This window comes from Anser brachyrhynchus, assembly GCF_964034855.1.
Source record: "Anser brachyrhynchus genome assembly, chromosome: 6".
Taxonomy (NCBI): Eukaryota; Metazoa; Chordata; class Aves; order Anseriformes; family Anatidae; genus Anser; species Anser brachyrhynchus.
The window spans coordinates 44,227,746-44,251,645 of NC_137700.1; the positions used below are offsets into that span (position 1 = coordinate 44,227,746).

General features: G+C 50.0%; 1 protein-coding gene across 2 annotated transcripts in view; it reads right to left on the minus strand.

The window, feature by feature from the left end:
* TCERG1L (transcription elongation regulator 1 like) overlaps positions 1-12,273 on the minus strand; it is an 81,595-nt gene extending 69,322 nt beyond the window's left edge. Inside the window, exons 1-3 of one of the 2 annotated variants that reach the window (XM_080597641.1) lie at positions 11,970-12,269; positions 10,971-11,117; positions 9,923-10,103 (exon numbers count right to left, since the gene is read on the minus strand). In XM_080597641.1, the coding sequence (XP_080453767.1) occupies positions 9,923-10,103; positions 10,971-11,117; positions 11,970-12,215 (574 nt within the window). In that variant the 5' untranslated portion in view covers positions 12,216-12,269. Of the gene's footprint in view, positions 1-9,922; positions 10,104-10,970; positions 11,118-11,969 lie in introns of both variants that reach the window. The other variant, XM_080597642.1, reaches the window with a different exon arrangement.
* Between the last annotated feature and the right edge of the window lie 11,627 nt (positions 12,274-23,900).

Sequence of the window (23,900 nt, forward strand, 5' to 3'; positions counted from 1 at the left end):
ATTCACTCCTCTAAAAAAGGGTAATTTAATTCGAGACCTTCTCTCTCAGAAAAAACACACATATATATGCATGTGTTGTGCAACTTCACTGTACATGTAATTTAATACATTTGAAATTACACTTGGCTATATAGTCCTTCAGTCTGTTTCTTCAGTTCTGCCTACAGGAGGACATCTTTACCCAAAAAAGATGTGCATCTCCCCAAAGACCTGAATTAAAGAAATAAAAGAGGAGGAAAAAAAATCAAAGAGGCTAAAGACCGTTTTGAACTTTTTGGCTGCCATTGAGGAAAGGAAACTAGGTGAATGTATTTCCTTCTCACTTCTTTTAAAGACCCACTCAAATGCCTTCCCCCCCCCCCCCCCCCCCTTTCAGTCCATTAGCTACTGCAAGCGCCCAACAAAGGCTCTGTAAGAGCTCTGTGGCTTTCGGAGGACCTCCTGCTGGTGAGGACAACTGGCCACTAACTCAAACACTGACCTTGCTGCCTCTTCTCTTCCACCTGAAAGAACTGAAAGACAATTCTGACACAAATGGAGTTCCACATCAACATGCTGAAGGATCTCTATCCATGTATGTGGCTACCGAACATATGGAACCACACAATACTCAATTTATATCACAGCTTTCCAATCGCCAAAATTTCAGCCCTATGCAAATGATCTTTGGTAGTTCATGAAAAGAACGCAAGGACTCAATACCAGCAGAAAAACACTGTCAAGTATTGAGTAGCATCCTAAGGGATTTGTAATACTTTCCATGTACATCTAAAGTAATAAGCATTTTGAAGGCTGTCAACAGACACGCATGTTACGAGAGTTGTATGACATGAAACACCAATTAAATATCGGTTGGTTAAATACCTTCGCCTGAGAGTCAGTGAAGTTAGTAACAGCGAGCTCTTAATCCTCACCCGCAGAGGGACATGCACCATGTCTACTTCTTTTTAAACCAAATACATTTTTTACTTTACTCATAAAACTAATCATCACTAAACAGCCTGACTGCCTTTACCCATTTCTTTCGAGGCTCAAGCTACTTTCCCTCCTCCCAGCCCCGGCCACGGGCACCCCGCTGTTCTTTGGGCACCGGTACCACCGCACAGCCCATCTGTTACTGAATTTGCTGCGCCTACGTACGGCACAATCCCAGCTACTATGTAAAAAAATTAAGAAGTCTATCATTTGTGACTACAGACACTTCAGAAACATTCACTGAATTTCAGCTGATGCTGTCTAAACCAGCTGGAGGCTAGAAGGGGGATTTTTGCACAACAAACCAGATGAATCCTCAGGTCTAGTCCACTGGCTGGGGACCCGTTCTGCAGCGTAGGGTTGCCACTTACCGCTCCAACCTGGAGTCAATAAGTTTTGACAAGCAGTACAGCTGTCACAGAAAGCTCCCCGAGGAGCTCTTGCTGGCAGCCAGGTGGGGAGCAGGGATGAAGCGCTGGCGTGCAGCTCCGCACCCCAGCGTGCTCCCCTGCCATCAGCAGAGCAGCGTGGGGAGACGGGTGCCCCCGACCCGCGGGGCGCAGGGGGGTGCCTGGGTCACTTAGCTTCGTGCAACACCTGTCAGAAAACACTTAGCACTTCCTCTGAAGACGTGTGAAAAAACAACTCCAGAAGAAAGAACAAAGCATTTCAAGTGCGAATTATTGTTTACTATCCCTTATTCCATTTCCCTTCATCTGTGGAGTCTTTAAGAGAAAAAAAAGAGATGATAAAGTCTGAGATGACAGCTCTTTAATAGACTTATTAGACTATTATCAGTATTAAAACTGACAACAACTGTCTTTTGATATGGAAAAAAAGAACATAGTTCAAATGAGTTAAAGCGGCTGTTGCTGTCCAATCCTCCCTCCTGGAGGACAAGCCATGGAACAGGGGGGTACACGATAAGGAAAGGTGCACAGGGACACACGGCTTCTGCCTCAGACCTCATCCCCAGCGGGGGCTCTGCTGCTCCAGGCAGGGGCACAGCATTCACCTCACCACCTGCTCCGGGCTCTTTTGAGCCTTTTGTGGGCCGACGGTGGTGGTGTCAGACACTGCCCTGGCCAGCAATGCAAGGCAGATGTTAAAACACGAGGTAAGATGACCCAACAGGACAAAACCTGATGATTTACTCAAGAAACCCAGAAGCAGCCCCTCTCCCGGAGCTGTGCCTGCAGCACAACCTCCCTGCAGATGGCCGCCCAGCCACCACGGGGTGCCAGGAGAAAACATCTCAGCGCTGCTTCAACCACCAGCTGCAACCTCGGTGCTTCTGAAAACCCTACACCTTGGATCATCTGCTGATAAACATCGTTGGTTAGATGTAAAAGTGATAGTTAGCACTGAAAGGACACTGATCATAAAAATGGTAAGTTTGAACATGTGAGTATCATCTTAATAATAAATATACTTATCCTACCTACATATACACGTAAATACACTGACCAGTACATTTAAGGAATGTACTCAGACCCTGAAATTGATAGCAACTGGGAAGATAAATTACTCTTACTGTTTTATTCATCAGTGGGATTAAAAGGGTTTTTATTACAGACTGTTGGGATCAAACACTAGATATTGTCCTTTCTTGCTTCACTCAGTCTCTACCATCGTAAGGATATTTTCTCGCACCATCAAGTCAACAGGACCGATGCACTTCGGCAGACTAAGATGCCATTCCAGTCCCATACTTTCCACAGGATTAAGTTTAGCTCTAAGAAGGATACACATAAAACTACCCACTCAAGTATGGTACACTTACCAAAAACAACAAAACACTTTTTTTTTTGAACCTGTTCCTGTCAGTTCTGCCCGACCCCTGCTCCCAGCTCGGCAGGCCGGACTGTCACAGCGATGTTGAGCCGCGGGATGAGGGCTGGCTGGCGGGAAGGCCGCAAGCCTTGCTGAAGAACACTGAGCAGGGAACCTGCTCCGACAGAAAACCTTATGTAAGCATTTACAAACGAAGAAGGAAATGGGAAACGTTGCTTAAACTGAACCTACTGCTACAGAACATCACGCTGTTTGAGCACCCGACCTAGCATATCGCTAACTCCAGGCGTTTTGGGAGGCCTACCTGGCCAGCTCCAGGCCGGCACTCCAAACGGGTACAGGACTGTTACTGCCCTCACCAGGGAGGTGCACTTTGGAGGTAATGGGTTTGAGACCCAAAGATGGAGACGGTTGCTTCTTGGTGAACCCCTTCCTGCCACAATCCAAGAATCACCGGACAGCAACTTACAAGCACGGCAGCCCACGGGGCGCTTTGGTGCTCTCCTGCTCCCCGCCGGTGCCCGGGAGCCGCCTGGCACCGCGCTCCTACCACGTTCTTGTGTGGTGTTAGACCACGCGGCTGGGTTTGATACCAACTGTGGTTTTAACAAACTTCGGATGCTTCTTGCAAGGAACGCAGTCTTTTTATCAAGCACAAATACTTGGAAGGCCTACAGCACACAAATTTGTAATACCAGTATTTATTCTTGCAGAATTCAGATTACGGAGAACCTGCTGGCCCTGCTACCCGAATTGCACATGGTTCAAAATTTCAGGTGCTGAGCAGCTTGAAGCAGCACTTATAAATCAATATCACGAAGCAACCGGTCGACTTAAATAGTATATTTATCCCAATACAAAGGAAAACATATTGATTTCCCTATCTTCTGAAGCCAAGAGGGAAGAAAAAACACATAGCCTTTTATGTGTGTTACCTGGTATTGCACACGTCTGCCAGTAACAGCACCACTAATGGCTCACTTTTATGCCCACATGTAGTAAAAATACCTGGCTCCTCACAAACACTAACGGCCCCTGCAAATCACCAAGAGATGAATTTCTGTATAATGGGGTCTTGGGACCGGGTAGGAAAACATGACAAGCAGGTCAGAACTACAAGCCTTTGCCATAAACATACTGCATGTAGCCTTGTTTACGTTACTGGAGTGAAAACCCATTTTACTGGGGCTAAGGTCTGTACTTGTTCGAGTAGATAACACAAAGAGCAATAAAAAGCACAAATTTAATAAAACAAAACAAAAACGTCATGACGGCTGCGACTGAAGTCAAGCGTTCCCAAAGACTTCAGTGCTCCTCTCTGCAGCACCTGACCGTTCCACAAGCAGAGCGGGCTTTCGTGACATTTCAGCTCTTCCAGGCTCCAGGTCTAACTGCGCCTGGCTTTCACAGCCGGGGTCTCCGCATCCCCCAGCCGTTACTGCCGGAACCCCGACATGTTCTGCTGCGGGATCAGCCCCAGCGCCCCTCTATGGCCAACTCTCCCCTCTCCAGTATCAGAGATGAAAAGAGCATCCAGAGGCATACTATGTCCCATCAGCGTCCATCTTTTCACAGACGACTCAAAATAGCCATTTTCTTTTTGTGCCTTCGCCAACACAGAAGCATGAGAAGAATAGCAAAATAAATATCTCCCAGCTTGCAGGCTTTGTGCAGGATTCCTGGCATTAAAAGTCTCAAATTCAGCCAGGTTTAGGAACCAGAGAAGGTCAGAGGTCTTTTGTGTCATGTATTTCAAATTTGTTCAAAACCGTACAACTTTTCAAAGGGAAATTGACCAAGTTTTTATATACAAAGAAATCGCCTTCCTTTATAAATTTGTCTTCAATTTAAACTGAAATTATCTATCTGTATATGTACACAAATTCACACAGATACTTGCTATGAAGAACACTGGCTCAGTTCTGCAAAGGTTAGTGGGATTAAAAGAAAGAAAGTGAATACTTATAGGAAGGATGAAATAATTCTAATCCACATAGGATCAGTGATGCTAAAGTAATTTTGTGAAATTACAAATGAACTCATCTTTTTGATATTTGTGATTTCAATATCAATGGATGAAAGAGCAAAGTGACTGGTTTTGAGCAAAGAGACCCTGTTGAAGTGTAGGGGAAGGAAAGAAACTTTGACTTAGTGGGAAACATCTTCTGTTGAAAAATCTTTTCATTAAAAAAAAAAAATCTGCTTTAAGAAGACTATCTTCCATTAAGGAAGATTCAAGGATTCCATCAAGGATTGTGTTCATCAATGAAAACAAAGTCTTCATTCATTCCAGGTTAGATTGACCCCAATGAACAAAATACTCAGAGCATTTTGTTGAAGATCAAAACAATTAAAAGGCTTTCACTTCTCCAGTATCCACTCACAGCACTTACTGCTCTGACTGACAAGGCTCCCACAACGTTTCCCATCACGTATTGTCCTGCATACAACTTAGCACCTACCACTGCAGAAGTCCGTAGAATCACAGAATGGCTCGGGCTGGAAGGGACCTCAAGGACCTCCCGGTTCCAACCCCCGCCACGAGCAGGGACACCACCCACTACATCAGGTTGCCCAGGGCCTCATCCAACCTGGTCCTGAGCACCTCCAGGGATGGGGCAGCCACAGCTCCTCTTGGCAAGTACCAGGGCCAGTACAACACAAGACCAGTAAGAAAACGCAATTTATGTTGAAACATGTTAGAAAAAAATCTGTTTGAGGAACACCAAGTGTTTCTAAATGAAAACAGATGAAGTGCCTGAGTTTACTCAGCTCTGAGCAGCACGTGCAGAAGGCAGCAGCCAGGCTCCATTTACACGGAAGCTCCTGCAGACACTGCTTTCTCAAGGCTACACAAGTCCCCAAACTGTTGGGCTGAGCCACCGCCCATGACCCTCGCCTAGAAAGGCTTGAGGGCCTTTATTCAATGAGCCATCAGCAGCACTAAGGGAAGCAATCTTCGGTTCTGGGCCCTCTCAGCACCAGCTGCAGACAGGATTTGGGTCAGGTACAGACCCTCAGGTCCCTCTGCAGGCCTGAGAAGCTCCCTGCACAACTCCTGAGGCTGTCCACAGGTGCTCTGCTCAGAGGTACGCGGTATTACAGCCTCCAGGAAGGAGATGTTACGTTACTGGTGCTCCCGGAGTGCCCGCATGCCGTCAGACACAGCACAAGACGCTGCGTTGCAGTGGCCTTGCTGCAGAGCCAGGAAGCTTTCAGTCCCTACAAGCTTTTGAGGCCGTGCGGTGCGGGACCGTGCCCGCGGTCACGGGAGGCACCCAGCAGCTAACCTCGCATTTCAGTCACCCTTCAGCAAGCACGAGTCATACGTGGATTCCAAGGGCCACGGGCTGAAACCCATCATTTCAGTGTAACAAAGTTATGGATTTCTGCTGTCCTCAGCCAGGATGCCTCTTTCACTCCCCCTCCGCGTGCCAGCAGCTGGAGCACACGAGCGGAGGTGGGACCAGCTTTGGTATTTGCTCAGGCGGGCTCTGCTCGCCGCTCTCCCACCCGCGGTTCGTAAAACGCTTCTCCTACAGAGATAAGGGACTTCCATCTGTACCTCCTGAACCTCCCCTTGCAGAAGGCTAGATGAAAGGCTTGCTCTCCAGGTTGTCCCGTGAAAACCTTCCACGCACCAGTAAGAACACGTGGCTTACCGGGGAATTGCTGCCAGCAGTGCTCTTCAAAGCCAGAAACGCCACACTGCAGGAACGCATATTGAAAGCAGCTTTACTACCATCAATAACAGCAAAAGCAGCGAACATCAAGGACCAGAGGGCTACAGCTTTCACCTGAATAGTGGAGCCAAGGCTCCCTCCATAGGCCACCAGCCACGCAGGGACGTGCAGAAGGCAGGCAACGCGTACCCCTGTACCTCTGTAACCCCGTCCCCAGGCAGAGCCGTGCCTCGGGACGCCGCTCCCCACGGGAAGCTCAGTGCTGAAACCCAAACGCCTCAGTGCGAAGCAGAGACCTCGTTCCGAACAAATTAAGCACCCAGGACAGCTAATTCACAGTGCTTTGAGGAAAGCTTCCAGGAAGCTCCTTCAGCAGAGCAAAGCCAGACAGCACAGCTAACACGGGCTATCTGACTCGGTCCGCAGGCGACAGAAGTATTAATCCTTTCTCTGCAAAAACAACAAGGCGCTGCCTTCCTCGCTTACAGTAACGAGTCCAACAGACATAAAACCAGCTATCATTTCTAGGCGGGAAAATAAAGTGTCATTATTCACTTTAGATACACAAAATCATGAGCACATAAATTCATGTTTTGTAATATACTGGAGAATAATAGCAGCTTCTTTTTCTTACAGAAAATAACACCTTCTAGTAGCTCGTACTCACAGCTGTGAAATTACGGGCATTACCATTCACCAAACACCAAAGCTTCATTCCTTTATCTTTGTAACATTGCTGATACACTGAGAAAACAATTATATCATTACTGATAACTGTGGAAGGCAAACCTGCCTGTAAGAGAGGCTTTCAAAATGAATACAGCCATGTAGTCTGCAAAAAGCTTATTAACTTCTCAGTTTAAACCACTTAACTAAGCAATTTGCTCTCAGTATTTTTATTACTCTTCATATTAACTGTAAAGATTATATAGGAAATACTTCAAGTACTACCGTAACACTTCCTAGGAACTTTAAGTATGTTTGGAAACAGCTTCTGATCGGGCTGTAACGCATTGATATCCCATCTTCCCATTCTTGGGGCAGTGTCATAAATACACACAGGAGCTCTGGAGCACACAAACCTCAGAGCACATTATTTCATTAGCATCCACCTGATGCATGGATTGCATCGGTCAGAGAAAACATTTAGAGAGGGACGGGAAGATTTAAGAAGTTAGCTGGGGGGTGTCTTCACACCCTCCCCTGCACCTCTCCCACCTGAAGGGGAACACGGAGAGCTTTCCGGAAAGGAGGGCAGCAAATGCTGAGCGCTCTCCTGGAAGAAGAGCAGGAGCTTGCGCCGTGCCAGGCGGCTAGTGGCACAGGGAAGGAGCCCGAAGGGTAAAAGCTGCAGAGGTGAATGAGTCAGGAGTTTTACCACCACCAACCTCTGTCCGTGCTGCGCAGCCTTAAGAGCAGCATTCTGAAAGGAGCTCAAGACAGGAACTGCAATAGCCAGAGAAGTTGCCATACACTGAAGGAAAAAGGGCTGGAAGAGAAATTTAGAGACTTGAGCAGGAAAGGGCTCCATCATAAATCTGTCCTGTAAAAGCAGCAACTAGAATTAGATGTAGCATGAGTACATGTAACCAGGGCAGAGGAAGGTGAGGCTGCAGCGCCGAGCACCTGAGAAGCACAGTGCTGGACGCAGCCCTGAACAGAGAAGGCAACGGGAAAACAACCAAGAGATGGGAAAAGAGGGGAAAGGCAGAGCCTGAGAAAAGACAAAATAAGCAACCACACAACTTGGTTGCACACCAAGTTCAATTTGAAATGTAAGCAGTGACAGGTCAGCGACGGAATTCACAGCAGACAGACTTTGTATCAGCAGGGAAAAAAAGACGCCATTCAGGGTAATTCTACCAGAAACCTTCTACAGCAGGAGAATAAGAAAGAAGAAAATGGATCAGCACCAGTCTGATCCATCTGAAGATCTGTCAACACACGCCTGGCTGCACACATATTGTTCATCAGGAAGGAAGTCTTCAGAGACAACATAGCTTCCTCGTGCTACTTCGGGACCCCAACCTTGCCGTTAGGCTGGGAAGACCCACTGCTCTGCCTCGCGAGCTCTCCTCATCTGCTACCACATACATCCATTTCAAATATAAAGAGTAAGTATAACACGCATTTCAAACTCTCAGCTTTTGCTGCATTGTCTGAGCCGACAGCTCAGCACAGAGCTCTCTCAAGACTCAGAGCCAGCACATAAATTCACACACAAGCCAGCACATAAATTCAGTCCAGTTTACCAGGTACCAGGCTACCGACCCACCCACAACACGTGCATTTGTGCAGCTACGCCAAACTCCTTCCTCACCACCGCATTCATCATTAAAAATGCACTTCAGGCAAGGCATCCTGTCTGGGAACACAGCTGAGACATTCCCTACACCATCCAGGTGGGAATGCATTAACGTAATGGGTTCTCACCCGTGGCCTCCTTACTTACGACCGCCGTCACCCCCACCAGAGCCACGGCACCACAGCTGAGCGCTGCCGGGTTCTGGCAAGCGCCGAGCGCAGCTTACTGTAAAGGGCTGCTGGAAACGTCAAAACAGAGCTGATCTGAGTTGTTCAACACGCTAATTAATCAATCTGGCAAATTAACCCAAACAGTAATCTCTTCCAGCACACTCTCACTGAACTTCTGTCTTACTGGAAAAATACAAGAAACTGACCGCGTGCTGCACAAAGCACAAAGTACTGCCCACAGCAAGGACCAAGGGAACAAGGGCTCCTCTGCCAACCAGATGACCATCGCCTCACATCCAAGGCAGAAACAAAGACAGCAAGCCATTAATAATATCCTGACTCTGAATTTAAGAACATAAGTTACATAAGTTAAGAACATAAGTCAAGCATTTTAGTTCTTAATCCTTTCTGTGAGACAACTGCTATTCCAAATTAATACTGTAACTCACACAGAGAGAGACTCAGCTTCACAGCAGCGTACTTTGTTCTCTTCCAATCACAAAGCTTAGCTTTTCTATTAGCTGCTGTGACACACCCGAGTTATGCGGATTAATGTCCTTTATTTCATAAATATCACTGTGCATAACTGAGTTCTAATGAGATGATGGATCAGTTACTCTTCTCTACTGATTACTGTCTACACAAACCACATCAAATTCTTACAATTTACAGCAAATAGAACAATCACACGCAAACTGTATCAGTAATTTTTTTTTCTGGTTAATTGAAAATAAGCCAAGTATCTCAAGGGTGGCTTGCCCCATCTTTCTGGAAGTAGACAACCAGCTACGGAATAATCTGTTGCAATCTTCTATAATTAATATGTTCTTTTCTTTCTTTTAAAGTAATTTAGGGGATGAAAAGCACTCTGCCATCAAGGTTCCAGATCAATTGAGAGATTTTCAAATGAATGGAATGAAACCCTTACTTTAGAAAATGGCTTATGCCTCTCTGGAGTTGCATAAAAAGCGGTAAATACTTAATTATTTACTAACCTGGTATCAGCTGAGGTGCCAACACCACTGTGGGAAGAGGCCTGGAGGCAGTAGCTGGCCTGGCTATAGCCATAGCTACTTGATTTGTCATTAATAGAGGTTTCTCATTTCCCTGGAAGAGTCTTGATTCCTCAGGATGTATCCATGCTGAATCCAGAGCAAATGCATTATTTAAGTATATCTGTCCAACACAAATAAAAACATTAAGGTCTGAGATACTTTATTCTCACTTCTACTTCTCAATTTTTCTTTTTAATCTTTAACTCGTTATTATGATGTGGAAAGTATCTCAATTTGGGGACAAACATACAAAAACAGACTGATGCTGCTCCGTAAGCGTTGTGGACAGAGTTTAGCTGATCATGAGAAAATTAACTGGCTCTGAACATGAATAATCAACTTATGCAGCATCACAAATAGAAAATAATAAATGAAGCCAATTGTGCCTCAGACAGAGCTATTCCAGAGCAAGTCTGTCTGCAATTCGGAGACCTCAGTCATCTTCTAGGTTGGAGTGACAGGGACAAGGGACGGAAATGGGAACATACAGTCACAAAGCCTCATTTCAATTATTCAGCTAGTTAAATTTACAGATGTAAATAACGATGGGCAACATGAGGGCCTGGGACCATGATTGAAACCCTGGCGCCAGCCCCGGGGCTGGCAGCGCTCCCAGCGACAACGCTGCCTGCGCTGCACCCCCGTGTCCCCTCCTGAGAGAAAACGGGGAAGTGCTCAGGAGGGGAAAATGGAAACCCTCAAAATCACATCCGGTAGTGAAGTTAAAGCATTTTACCCAGCATAGCGTGGATAAATAGTAAAGATATTTTATTCATTGCATAACTTCACAAAACTGAAGATTTAACACCACCGAAGCACCCTCCTCCGCTCATCACCCGATGACATTCCTTCTCCGTGGGGGTTTCCCTGACAAACCACTGCCCTCCTGCACGCAGCTGCAATTCACAAAACCACAGGTATTCTTCGGCTCACGCAGTCCACACACGCCAGCATTAAACATACTTCAGAATATGAGAATTGGACTTACTTTGCAGTTCGGCAGCCTTTTCTCTATCCAGTTTTTCCCAGCGTGAGGCGGAACCGTAGATGCGTACACAGGTGGAAAAAGAGGAACAAATTCCACACCTGAAGACGGTGAAAATCCTATGACTGGAGAATGACCTCCAAATATCCACTGAGGGGGGGAAAAAAAAGCAGGGAGAGAAGTTAACACCGGGATTTCACCCCGAGCAAACCGATGCTTTTCGCGGTTTCTTAATCAACTAGGAGATGACCACGCAACGTTTCAGAAACAAGCCTCTTCAGCCCAAAAAACGTCCGTGTTTCTTTAGTCGCTACCCGGGCAGCGAGGCACGGCACAGGCGCTAGGAGCTGCCCCGGCAGCGCCCAGCAGCGCGGCGCCGGGCGGGGGGGCTGCAGGGCGGCCCCAGACCGCGGCTTTTCTCCGCCCGAACGAAATTTCTCGGGTACGGAACCAACACGCCAGCCGGGACCGCTGCCGGCACGGGCGCCGCCGGGCGCCCGAAGGCGAGGCAGGGCTGCGGGCGCGGCTCCCACACGGCGCCGCAGCGGGGCACGGGCCGCCGGAGCGCCCCGGGGCTGCCGGGCGGGGCGGCACCGGGCCGGGCGGCACCGGGCCGGGCGCGGCGGGGAACCTCGCGCCGCCGGGGCGCGGAGCGGGCACGGGGCGCTGCCAAACGGCCGGCTGGGGGAGAGCAGCCCGGGGGCGTCCTGCGTGCAGGGGGCGGCTGCGAGCCCTGCGGGGGGGGCACTCCGCAGCCCCTTCCCCAGCAGCGGGGAGGGAAACAAAAAAAAAAAAAGGAAAAAAAAAAGATGAAAACACCGCAGGTCCGCGCGCCCGATGGAAAATCCCGGTGCTCCGAGGCTGGGAGTACCTCTAGCGGCGGCTCCCCGGCACGGCTCGGAGCCCACCCGGGCTCCTTGCGGAGGAGCCGCGCTCCGCCACCGGCCGGCTCGGGGCTGCCCCGGCCCCGCACGGCCCCGTCCCGTCCCGCGCCGCCGTTACCTGCCCGGGGAGCAGCGCGGCGTGGTGCTGGTGCTGCCGGCGGTGGTGCCGGTGGTCGGCGGGCAGCAGCGGCACCAGCGGCTCGCAGGGGACGTGCCAGCCCGGCGCGGACAGCAGCAGCGGCGGCGGCGGGGGCGCCCCGCCGAGCCGGAGCAGCCCCGCGGCGGCCGGCACCGCCCAGGCCCAGGGGGGCTCCGCGGGCCACAGCAGGGGCGGCGGCCGCTGGGCTGCGGGGCCCGGCAGCATCCTGCATGGCCCGGGGCGCCGCCGTGCCCGCCGCTCCGCACCGCCGCCGAGTGCGAGTCGGGCTGAGGCGGGCCCAGGCGCCGCCCCGCTGAGGCGCCGCCCGCGCGGGGCGGGCCGGGCCGGGCCGGGCCGGGGGCTCTCGGCCCCTTCGGGCAGCAGCCGCCGTTTCCCGGCCCGGGGGGGCGCCCGAGAAGGGGCAGGGGAGCGGAGCAAGCCTCGCTGAGCGGCGAGGGGCCGGCACCGTGGCTGCTGGGCGCGGAGCCGCACGCGGTGCGCCCGGGGCTCGGCTGTGGGGGCGGCTCCCACGACGCGGCGGGTGCCCTGCGGGGCTCTGCTGCAGCCCGGGCTGAGCCCTCCGCTCCCAGCGCCTCCGCTGTGCCCCGCGGGGGAGCAAAGCCTCCTGGTGTCACGGTGCGTCAAGATTTGTCAGCGGCTGCCCGCATCTCCGCTGCGGGAATAGCCTCCCCTGCCTCGCTTGAACCCTGGGCTCCCAAGGTGGAGGCCGCTGGAGGCCGGTGCCTCGGGGCAGGAGGTGCGGGCACGAGGCCCACAGCCCTCGCAGCCTGCCCGCAGCCCTCGCAGCCTGCCCGCAGCCCTCGCAGCCTGCCCGCTGAGGGCTCCAGAGCAGCCCCAGAGCAGGGGCGACACCGCCACCAGCCAACACCGCACACCCGCCGCGTGTGCCCTCAGCTCCCGCCAGGCTGTGGAAGAAGCCCTGGGTAGCGCTACCCGCTCCTCGTTAAAACTGAACCCCGTGGCACGTGGCTGCCGCTGTCCCAGCCTCGAGCAGCCGGGAGAGGGTCACCACACGCTCTGCGGGATGGTGCGAGGAGAAAGGGGCACCGCAGCAGCTCCTTCCTGAGGCCTGGCCCAGGTGGCCCCAGGGAGCCCCCGTGGCAGGGCAGCCTCCTGGGAGCCTGGCTCCCTGAAGAGCAGCGCTTCCAGCGCGGAGCTGGGCAGCGGGGAGCTGGGCAGGCCTCTGCTGGCTGCTGGCAGCACCGCAGCTTCCAGCCTCCAGCAAAAAGCGAGGCAACAAGGACCAGACCAGAGGGACAGCCTGAGCCGCGCTCCATACCAACACTTCAGCTGCACGGCTCAAAGTCACTCGATGACAGGAGTTGGACTCGATGATCCTTGTGGGTCCCTTTCAGCTCAGGATATTCTGTGATTCTGTGGCTGCCAAAGCACCAGCCCTGCTCCGGTTCCCCACCGTGACGGCATGGCAAGTGCCACGTGGGGAGAAAAGGCAAATACCCCTCTGTACCTGTTCCCGTGGTAGCAAAGCGCCGCGTTCCCAGGCGGCCTACGTGTGACGGAAAAGTTGGGACATCAGGATTATGCAGATGTCCACAGGCAAACCTGAGGCTTCCTAAAACAGTGTAGAAGAAAGTCAAAGGTCTTAAAAATTCGTATCGTCTCTTTTTATTCACTGCACAAAGGAATTGGGTCTCTCGTGGCAGCGAATAACCTTAGTGAAGTTAATTACCAAGAAGTTTTGAAGTAAAATTATTGTGATACACGGGTAAACACGAGATCAGGAAAATGCATTGCTTACAGTCATCCTCAGAGAGATCCCGGGACGTACAGATTTGAGTAATCTACAAAGTGACAGAAATCAGATAAAGAGAAGATCAGTTCTAAATATTTTAGTGCTTGGTTACATTTTTTAAACACAAAAATCGTGTAATGGTGATTGTAGCTAAACAGAAAAAAATAAATATATAGTGACAGGAAAAAAATGGTTGTTTCCTATGAAATGCAATAATCCTGGAGTAGAATTTGTCTATTTAAGACTTTTTTTTTTGTCTATTTAAGAGCAGTTCATCTCTAAAATACTCAATATAACAGCAAAATAACAAATTGTATTTCATTGGACATAGTTGCTGGGGATTTATTTTGGGGGAGAAGAAACGTGGAGAATTTGAAGGAGTTCAGCCGCTCTCAGTGTCCGCTCACCTCTGCATTCAGAGCATCCTTCCTCCACATCCGCACAGCCCTGTCAGTCACTGGGAGATGCTTTTAACTCCATTTTTCCAAGGTACACAACATTGTCAATACTATTTTTTTTTTCACACAAGCAAGGAAAGTTAGAAGGGACCAAAACCATCCTTGAGCATTCTTCTGTTTAAGGTCCAGAAGAAAAAAAAACGTTTCTCAGAGGAGTTTATTTGCAGTGTTGAAGCCAAATTTAGTTACTGGCAAATGCCAGCATTTTACTTTTTTTTTTCTTTTTTTTTTTTTTTTTCGGGGGGTGGTGATGAGGGGGAATTATAATTCCTTACCAGTGTGCAGTCTTACCAAATACTTTACTAATATTAGCTGTGAGAGTTTGTGCAGGCAATGTGACCTCAGGAAGCCCAAGCTCGCTCAGGTGAGCTGAAGTCAGAGAAGAGTTTCTCAGCTGCTATAAAGACATTTTGTAGCCTGGCTAAACACATGCACACGCAAACATCAGCTGCTTTTTCTTTCGGACTTTCTTTTCCTACACTTCAAAGAATAATAAGAAAAGCATTGTTCTGCTCCTGCCTGGAGCTGGGGAAGCGTTTGGGTATTTTCCAGCCTGCGCGCGTGGCAGCTCTGTGCCATGCCCACGTGCAGGAGGCTCGGCGTGGTCCAGGCTTGGCGCTGCCGTGCTGCACCCTGCCACCACCGAGGAGGTGACCACAGCAGGACAAGCCACACCACTTGCCAGGAGCAGGCGAGCTGTGCTGTGCTCTGCTTTTCCTGGCCAGTCCAGTGAGTGGCAGTGATGCTGAGTTCAGTTTAAGCATCCAGGGATGGAGCAAAGCGCACAGAAACAGCGTCTGGGCAGGGAACGCCATCGTTTGGGAACGGCCCCTCGGCAGCGTTTGGAGGAAGAGGACAAACTCCACTAAACCCTGTGCAGAACTGGGGTGAGCGGTGCAGCACTCGCTGGCTCTGAAGTCACACTTTACAAAGTGAAAAGCTTCAAATAAACTTTTCCGGCTGTGGACTCACCTGCCATACTCACGTGCACACATTCTGCTTCGTGCTCATCTTCAGGGCACAGAGCGGCTTCTCAGGAAGAATGCAGCAGCCCCGATGCTGCCTGCTTCCCACGTGCAGTGGGTTGCTTCGTTCTGGTAGGGGCTGCTCTGAGCAGCCATCCTCGTGCCCAGCCCTTGTGTTTTATTAAGGGGAAGGCTGGAAGGATGCCCTTCTATGCGACAGAGAAGTGACGTGGGTCTGGGTAGTTCCCCAGTTCCTCGTGGAGCTTATTCTCAGGGCCTGTTCCGATGGTGTTCTGCTGCTGCTGACAGATTTGTTACACCTGCCTGTGAGCCCAGGGAGCGGTTACTGTCACATTAAAAGCTGATGTGCTTGAAATGGCCTGTACTGCTGAGAAGGCGGCACAGCAGCACGGGTGTCGTTACAGCAGCAACCCCCTCCAGTCGCTCCGAGCACAACATGGACTGCCCCAGACATGGACTGGCCCTGGACATGAACAAACCCTGGAGGATTCCCTCCCCAGGGCTCTCCGCTGGGTGCAGCTCACGGCAGCAGTGCTGGTGGCTGCATACGGACCCCTTTGGGTTAAAGATGGGAAAGGAGAGGGGAAGCAGGGGTGGAGCAATAGTCCATAAATATGCAGAAGGGTGGCTGGCAAGAAAAAGGGATTACTCTTATTCATGGACCTGGTGGACAGAACAAGAAGCAGCAGTCCTTAACTGTAGCAGGAAAAATCTGGTTTAGGCCTTGGAAGATTTTTCAAAGGGTGAGGAAGGGAACCAGAAAGCCTAGGGGAGTCTCCTTCACCGCGGGTCTCGAGAAAGGGGCGAGGGAGCAACCGCACACGGCTGGCTCTGCCACGAAGCCAGCAAAGCGCACAACGCGGCCACCCGGGATTTGTAGCCAAAGAGAAAAACCTCTCACGCCAGCAGAAGGTTTTATTTTCTTCTTTGTGACAAATGGGGGAGTTAGAAGGGAAAGGCCACAGAGGGAGAAAAGAGAAGCGTTTGGAGCATAACTTTTATCAACTATTGCAATTTCAGCTTGGAAGTGCTTTTTTTGGGGGGCAAGGGGGATCTGAGATCATCCATCAGTCTCACACCTGGTGCACACATTGTCCCTTGAATACCCCAAAGAGTGCTTTAGATAGCCAAAGGGCCAGCTTAGCACTGAAATAAAAGTTTTAGACCCATCATTTTAATTTTTAAGTCTGAAAGATAGGTCTGTACATTCAACAGAGGACCCTTTTCATTAAGGTCTAACCTACAGACATCTCCCACGGAGGATGCTGTTAGCCACCCTTCTTCATGCTGGGGTCATCTCGGCGTGAAATAGGACAATACCGGGCAGCGAGGGAACTTCCTAGTGGTAATGCCTCCAGCTGCTTCACAAAACAGCTGATGAAACTCTCCTTCCCAGCACAGTAGCCACATGGAGGTAAAAATTTACTTGTGATAACCACGAGCAGAATAGCGTTTTGTGCCATTTTGTCCAGGCTTTGCACAGAACTCCCTGTGCAGAGGCATGCAGGCGCATATTTGGATGTGCTGAAGTTGCCTCTAGATGTTAGCACTGACCAGAGTCTCAAGAATTGCATGCTTCAGCAGATTCCTGATAAATAAATTCCTCCCCGTGCGCTATCTGCGAACAGAGAGGCGCAGGGAATGAGGTTTGCCGCTATCTTTGCCGGCGGTTAAGCTGCTCATTTCACACCGTGCAGAGGGGCTGGAGCAGGAGAGGGGATCTCCTCTGCCATCTCTGGGTGTCTGGAGCTGTCTGAGAAAGCACGCCCGAGCATAAGCAGATTTTTCTTTCCAGGTGCTAAACCACCCGGCTCACTCCTCCGCAGCAGTCCAGCCATCGGGAACCCCATCTGAGGAGCTCTTATTTCTTCCCAAGCAGAGCTGCCAAAACATCCAGCCAAACAAATGACCCAGCCAGGTGATTATTCTGTTGAGTTTTCTCATAACGACACAGACTAATAGTCTGTCCCTGGGGTTAATCCCTACCTGCTGTATTAGTCATTTGTTTCCAGCGGTGGTAAATAGCAGATATTTCAGAAATGGATCAAACAAACCGACGATGCACCTAATTGTGCAATGCCACGCTACGAAGGGAAATGAGCTGCTGACTCCAGCTAGCGATCAGCTTTCAGTCTGTAGCAGAGGATTGATTGTCCCTGCGTTTTCTACTCCAGCCAGCAGAATCACAGACGCTATTTTTATTCTCATATGCAGCTCATCTAAAGCTCTGACAAATCCCCCTTTATGGAAACAGTGACAACCAAACTGTAGGCCCTCTGTACCTAGACAGAGGGATTAAACCCAGATGTCTGCAACAGCCGGGTTCTCGTGTGCTTTAGCTGCCGATGCCCGTGCCGGGAGGAATTACGCAGTCCATGCGAGGGGTGCGTGGTGGAACAGACTCCAGGGCCCCTCAGAGCACAAGTCCTTTGCTGAGCATAGTCCTCAAGACAAACGCATCGAATGAAAAATCCTGAAAGGACCTTTTGTGCCTATTCCTGTAATTTTAAATACCACCATCTCATTTTTGCTAAATTCTGTTGATTTCCACATGCAGAGCGTCAAGCCCTGTTGTAACCCCACCAAGAAAACTCTCAGAAACGTCAAATGAGTGACATAAAAAGTGCAACAAGAGTCACTGCAGCAAGACGTACATGGTACATGACTTCAGAGTTGCTAGGAGCCCTTTTTCTGCCTCTCAGGATGACGGTGAGAGCTACCTCGAGGTGCCCGGCTGCCCAGGACACCTCTCCCCCTCTCCGGCAGGAGACCACCGGCAGGTGGCCAGTGGCAGAGCAGGTCCAGCCGTAAGGCCGGCGCTGCTGAGTTCCCAGAGGACACAGCGTAACCACAACAGGAGAAGGACAAGGAGAATTAAAATGCCAAACCATGAGGGAGCGGACCAGAAAATAATCTCTGGGCGGGGGGGTGGATGGAGAGGCTTTGCCCCATCCCCAGCCTGCCCCCGCTGAAGGGGCAGAGGGGCAGCCAGCACCACCTCCGGGCTGCCCTGCCACCGGCACCTTTTGTGTTTCCTAATTATCCATCGATCCCTTTTTCACGCTGTCTCCAAACTTGCTGCCTTTTTAGGTGGACGCATCAGGAGATGATGGTAAATCTTAACCTTGCTAGGTGTGAGACAAACCCGGTGGCAGTTCAGGCAGCTGTCAGAGGAGCATATGATTGCACAAAGATGATTAATTGGCAAGTTAAACTATAAAATATGAATTTCCATCCCATTATACTTCAATCGATCTGTTTTCCAGTTTCTCATACAATATTCTTAAGTTATTTTTATACAGAGGTGGTGTTATTGATATCAGTATTTCAGACTGATTATTTAGGAAGAGAAAACAAACAAGGGACCGCTGCACTTCATTTTTGCTGTCCACATGCTCCACGGAAAGCAGGGGCATGAAGGGGCGAGCAAACATCTGCCAGGCCTGCTAGGGACAGCCAGACCCGTTTGCTAAAATCCCAAGTGCATTCCAATCATATCGGATTCAGAAGTCAGATATCTTTTTTTTCTTAAAAACAGAACAACAAATGCATCATCCAGAATTAAGCTCTGTGGGGTTTTGCATATAGGAAGATCCATTCAGGTAGCTAAGAAAAGAAACAGAAAGGCACTCAAACCAAGAGAAATATTTTAAATGGCGTATTTCGAATGTACACACAAAAGAATAAGTTGCTGTACACATTTTCCTGTTGAGTTGAAGAATAAAGAGCACAGTCATTTAAGGAAAGATTTGTTTTTCGTGCAGTCATATGGAACAAGTCTCTGCTCGGCTTTTAACCCTCTTCGGTAGCCGTTCGAGTTCCAACCCACAGTAGCAAAAGCACACAGATACCCAGGATAAAGACATCTACCCTGGGCCACGCTTTGTCCCAGAGCACTCCTGAGAACAAACGTACCTTGTTTTGATCTGGGCTTTCCTTTAAAAGACTCAGAAAAGTTTCCACACCAGTTTGGGACCGACCAAAGCGCAGACACATCCACCTGCCTCCCCTCCACACTCGGACATCAGATGGGGCGGCTGAAACCCGTCCCCGTCGGGGGGAATCCTCAGTGTGCATCCGGGGGTTGTGCAGGACAGTGGCGTTACCCTCAAGCACCACGTCACTCTTTGAAATTGAGAAGCGCACCAGCTGCCTTTGGCAAGGCATCGTGCAAAGGGACGGGAGCTTCCCCTGGTGTCAGTGAGGCGACAAATCCCCTCACCCCCTCCTGTCTTTTCAGAGCTTACAAATCATCAGGAAGGGATCTGTGGCTCTCAGAGGAGACAAGCTACGGAAAAGTAGCCTTCTCACAATCAGTCGCACCCTCTTAATTCTCCAAAGTACTGAGCCCCACGCTTAGCATCGAGTGTTTGGAGATGTCGGCTTGCAGTTGGCACACCCCAGAAGAGAATCAGTAGGGGAGTCTCGTTTATTTTTAACTTTCCAGCAGGAGGATGGATGATTTGTTGATTCACATTATTCAGCCATCACCAAAAGCCAGGAGATCTCACCTTCTGCATCACCGTAGGTCTGGTACACATTTTGGGTACCCCGGCTGTGATGCTTGGGCAGCTAAGGAAAAACTGTGAGCATCCCAGGTTCTCCGCGAAGTCAGATCAATGAATTCACTCTCAGGAACTTGTTTAGGAATTAACTGTTTCATAATTTCAGCAAAATGTGTACGTGATAAGCTCAAAACATCTAGCTAGCCAAAAAGCAGCGGATTCCAAAGCAACAAACAACAGATGGTGCCATCTCACATCTACCTACTTCTCTAAAGAGAGCCTTGGTGGATAGTCAGATGAACTCTTGTAGAAAGACTAACGGTAGGCTTTAAAGTATAAGGACTCAATTTTTCTTGCTGTCCACTGGTAGCTAGCTAGAACGGGAGGTGAAGAGCGATACCCAGATCGGCACACCCTCGGCATTAGCAGGACGGGCAGAAGATATCACAGTAACTTGCTTATTTACTCTCAAAAGCAAGTTATGTTTCTTCCCGGAGGGATAAAAAAACCTGTCGCCTTCTCACTGCTGTGGGCCACTCGGCACTGTAACGCTGCGTTTGCACGGAGGTTGGAAGGGGTCTTCACACCAGTTCTTACGGCCCTAAGCAAACACTCATTGATTAGTCTCCGGGTCACAAGGGAGCCGTTTTCCAGAAAAGTGTTAGGAACAACACTGCGCAACTCACTGAAAAGACGTCAGGCAGCAAAACAGCCCCTCAACGCAGCTGATACACACCAGGCTGTTCTAGAAATCTGCTTTTTTCAAACTCAGTCGTGAACCTTAAAAGTAACGGAGAAACAGGCACAACTCTGAAACGCAGGGAGCGCTGGAAACAACAAAAAGCGTGGTAAGCTTTACAGCGGGCCGTAGCAGCCGTGCATCACACTGAGTCTTGTGGAAAGTCTTCCAGACTTCCCCCAGGGTGCAGTTTTCTGTCTCGCAGCTCTGTTTGCGGCACGCACAGGGGCTGCAGCTCCTCGAGGACTGTCCCCACCGTCCATCGAGCGAGGGGGCGGCCCTGGGGTGCCACCAGAGAGCCCCCAGCAGTGCTCTGGTGGCCAGGTGGGAGCGCTGGGGAGGTGCTGCACCCACCCAGCCACCCACCGCGCTGCCGCACGCTGCCTGCACCAAACCCGTCGCGTTTCGTGCCAAGGACAGACTTCTCCTAAGGCACCTAATTATCATCAGCCCACACGCTATTTGCACAAATTGCTAGAAGGGCTCGCTGCGAGCGCAGCGCTGAGACAGTTGGTTACCCTGAACTCCGGTTATTTAACAAGTGGAAGGGGAGGGAGGGCGGGCGAGTCGTGGGCACTGCGGTCGCCACAGGTGGTGGAAAATCATTACCCCCTCCACTTCCTACACATTATTCCAGTCCACAAACGCATGTTTTTAGCTTCTCAATTAGGTGTTTTACCTTCCTGTGTTAACATCGTTGTGTCTAAGCTCATTATAAGTTTGAAACTTCACTATCAGCCAAGCAATTCCATTTTTATGAGCTTTAGCCTTTTTTATAGTAATTTTAACACACTTTTGTTACCTAATTATTTCTCTTCCCAGATTACTGCTCTTAAATAATATCACTACAGTTCTGGATTCGGTGGTGGGGACAGCATATACCCGATCACACGCTTATCTCTGAAACCAGTTTGGAAACCAAATGTGAAAATACCAGTGTCGAGGTACCAAAACACGTACCAAGAACTAGTTTTCCCATCTGGAAACCTTCAGATTTAACTTCTCCGACATGAAACCCCCCAATACCGTTGTTCGGTCGCTCAGCTGTAACAGGCGCTGCCCCATGCCCAGAAGAGCATTTCGCAGCGCCTTGGGGCCAGGGCTCTCCCGGTCTCTCCTCACTGCAGCTCGCCGCCTGATTACGCGCTTGGAGAAGAGCTCCCTTCGCAGCTGGCTGCCAGCTTGGGCCGCTCCTTCCACCCCCGGTCCCCTCTCACCATGGGGCAGTGGCTCCTGGGACTCGCTGGCAACCTCTTGAATTTTCAAGGGGAGAGAATTACTGATCACCCCGTTTCAGATAGGTTGTGGATAACGCTGACCGAGGCGTGGCATTCGCCCTTTAAAATTAAGGCAGAAAACACTACAGGAAGTTATTTCCTTGTTTGGTAAGAAGCTTGTGGCTCAGAAGGAGCTGAAAGCTGCAGGAATTGTTAAAAACCTCGTAATACCGCCAGACGCAAGTCCCAGGCTCCGAGACGCACCTGAGGCTCCTGCTGGCTAGCAGAGAGCCGCGTGAGCTGGGCCCGGCTTCGTCGCCTGCGGCAAGGAGGGGAAGCCTTCGGCACAGCCCCCGGGGAAGGGCTGAGAAAGTTCAGGGGAAGACAGAACAGTTGTATTGGGTTGGGTTGTTCTTTCTGTTTTTCTTTGCTAGTTTCTTTAGTTGATAAATTACTGTGAAAAATAAAAACAAATTCACCCAGCGTACATCGGTGCTTGCAGTTTCTGGCGGTGCGTTATCCCCGTCCACAGCACTGCCGTCAGAGCAGGGACAAGAGGCACAGCCACGGCTCGGGGCAGTGCTCGGAGGCGTCCCCACGGCCCCACAGTGCTGTCCCTCCACGCCTCACGGCCTTCCCCAGGGCAGTGCTCTGACGCTTTAGCCTCGGCCCTCGGGGCTGCTTTTCCTTCTGAGATGGCTAGGCTGACTCCTCCAATTTCAAAACCTTAAAGTACACGTTTGGGTTCGCTTGTGGTTGTTTTTCAGCTAGCCTTTGGAGTTCATCTTCCTGCTTCATTTCCCTGACACACCAGCCAATAAAAATAAAAGCAACCCTGTAAGGACTGATATTTTACCTCTGTCCATGCCAGGTGGATGCATGTTCTCGTCTCTCTGGAGATCTCCCTAAGCTGTGTATTTCTTTCTTTGGGTTGAATGTTACCAGAATCATGACTTATTTATGCTGTGCTCAGTTGAAGAGGACAGCCCCTCCAGTGTTAAAAGGAAATACTGGAGGGCAGGAGCCAGTGTTGTTTTCTCTTGCATTTTTCCCTTCATTAGCTGGAGACTCCCTCTGATCCCCGCTTTCCTTTCTGTGTGTGCAGTGCTTGAAGGAAGGAGGTCTCCACGAGAGCACACTTCCACTTAGCCGGGCAGATGCTCTTTCAGTTTTAAAGGCAACATCCCCAGCTGACACTCCTTTACAATATGTCATTCATGTCACAAGCCCGATTTATGTTTTGTTTACTGCTTGGAGAAATCATTCTGTTAATAATAATCTTTGTGTGAGAACTTCTATTTTCAAAATGGTCCGCGGTGCAGCTCATCCCTTAATGAGTTTTCCTGCGGGCTACGAGCTGACATCTAGAACCTGCTTCACTTGGCTTCTTTTACAGACAAATTCGGGTAAGATGCCACAGTCAGCTGTCAGGTACAGAATAAAACCGCTCTGACACGTGGCGCTGCAAGATTAACTTAGCACAAGCCTATTTGAGATCACACACAGAAATCCTCCTGTGGAAAGCCATCCGTAACCGCGAACAAACTCGCGTTTTGGAAGATTTCACAAAGTTACATTTTCGCACAGCTCCTTCCACCTGACCTGTGCGCCCCGCAGCTGAAGTTCAGCCACGCAAGGCACGCAGCTCAGGTACCAGTGCAGGTGCTGGGCGAGGTTAAACACACCCAAGCGATGCGGTGCTTTGGGACACTCCACCAAGGCCTGGTGACTGCCACAGTAAGAGCGGGGACCCTTGGCACACGCCCGGGGGTCCTGTAAATGCACACTGTAGGTAGTGCAGTAGCTGGGGTAACACCTGCAGTGTCCGATTGCTTGACTTCTGTTGCTCTCTATTCTAATTTTTCCTTGTCTGGAACCTCCTTCCCTTGGAGCACGTGTACAGTGTGTCCTGAAGTCTTGGTAGCAATATCACAGAAGTTTGTCATTTTGCTCCTGAGCATTCGCTTCAGTTGTAGTGGATATATTTTGTAAACTATAAACATACACCAAGCTTACCTAAAAAATATTTGTAGACCAAAGCATTTCTTGCTAAATCATTATTAATAAACTAAATGTTACTGCATACAAATTGGTTGCTTTCATTCAACTAATAGTGTTCTTTGGTATTCCATCTATATAAGACACTTTCCTAACTCTATTTTTATAAGATTAGTTCTTAGAAAATATTCAAGAATACTTTAAAGAAATACATACTAAAAAGACATCAGAAC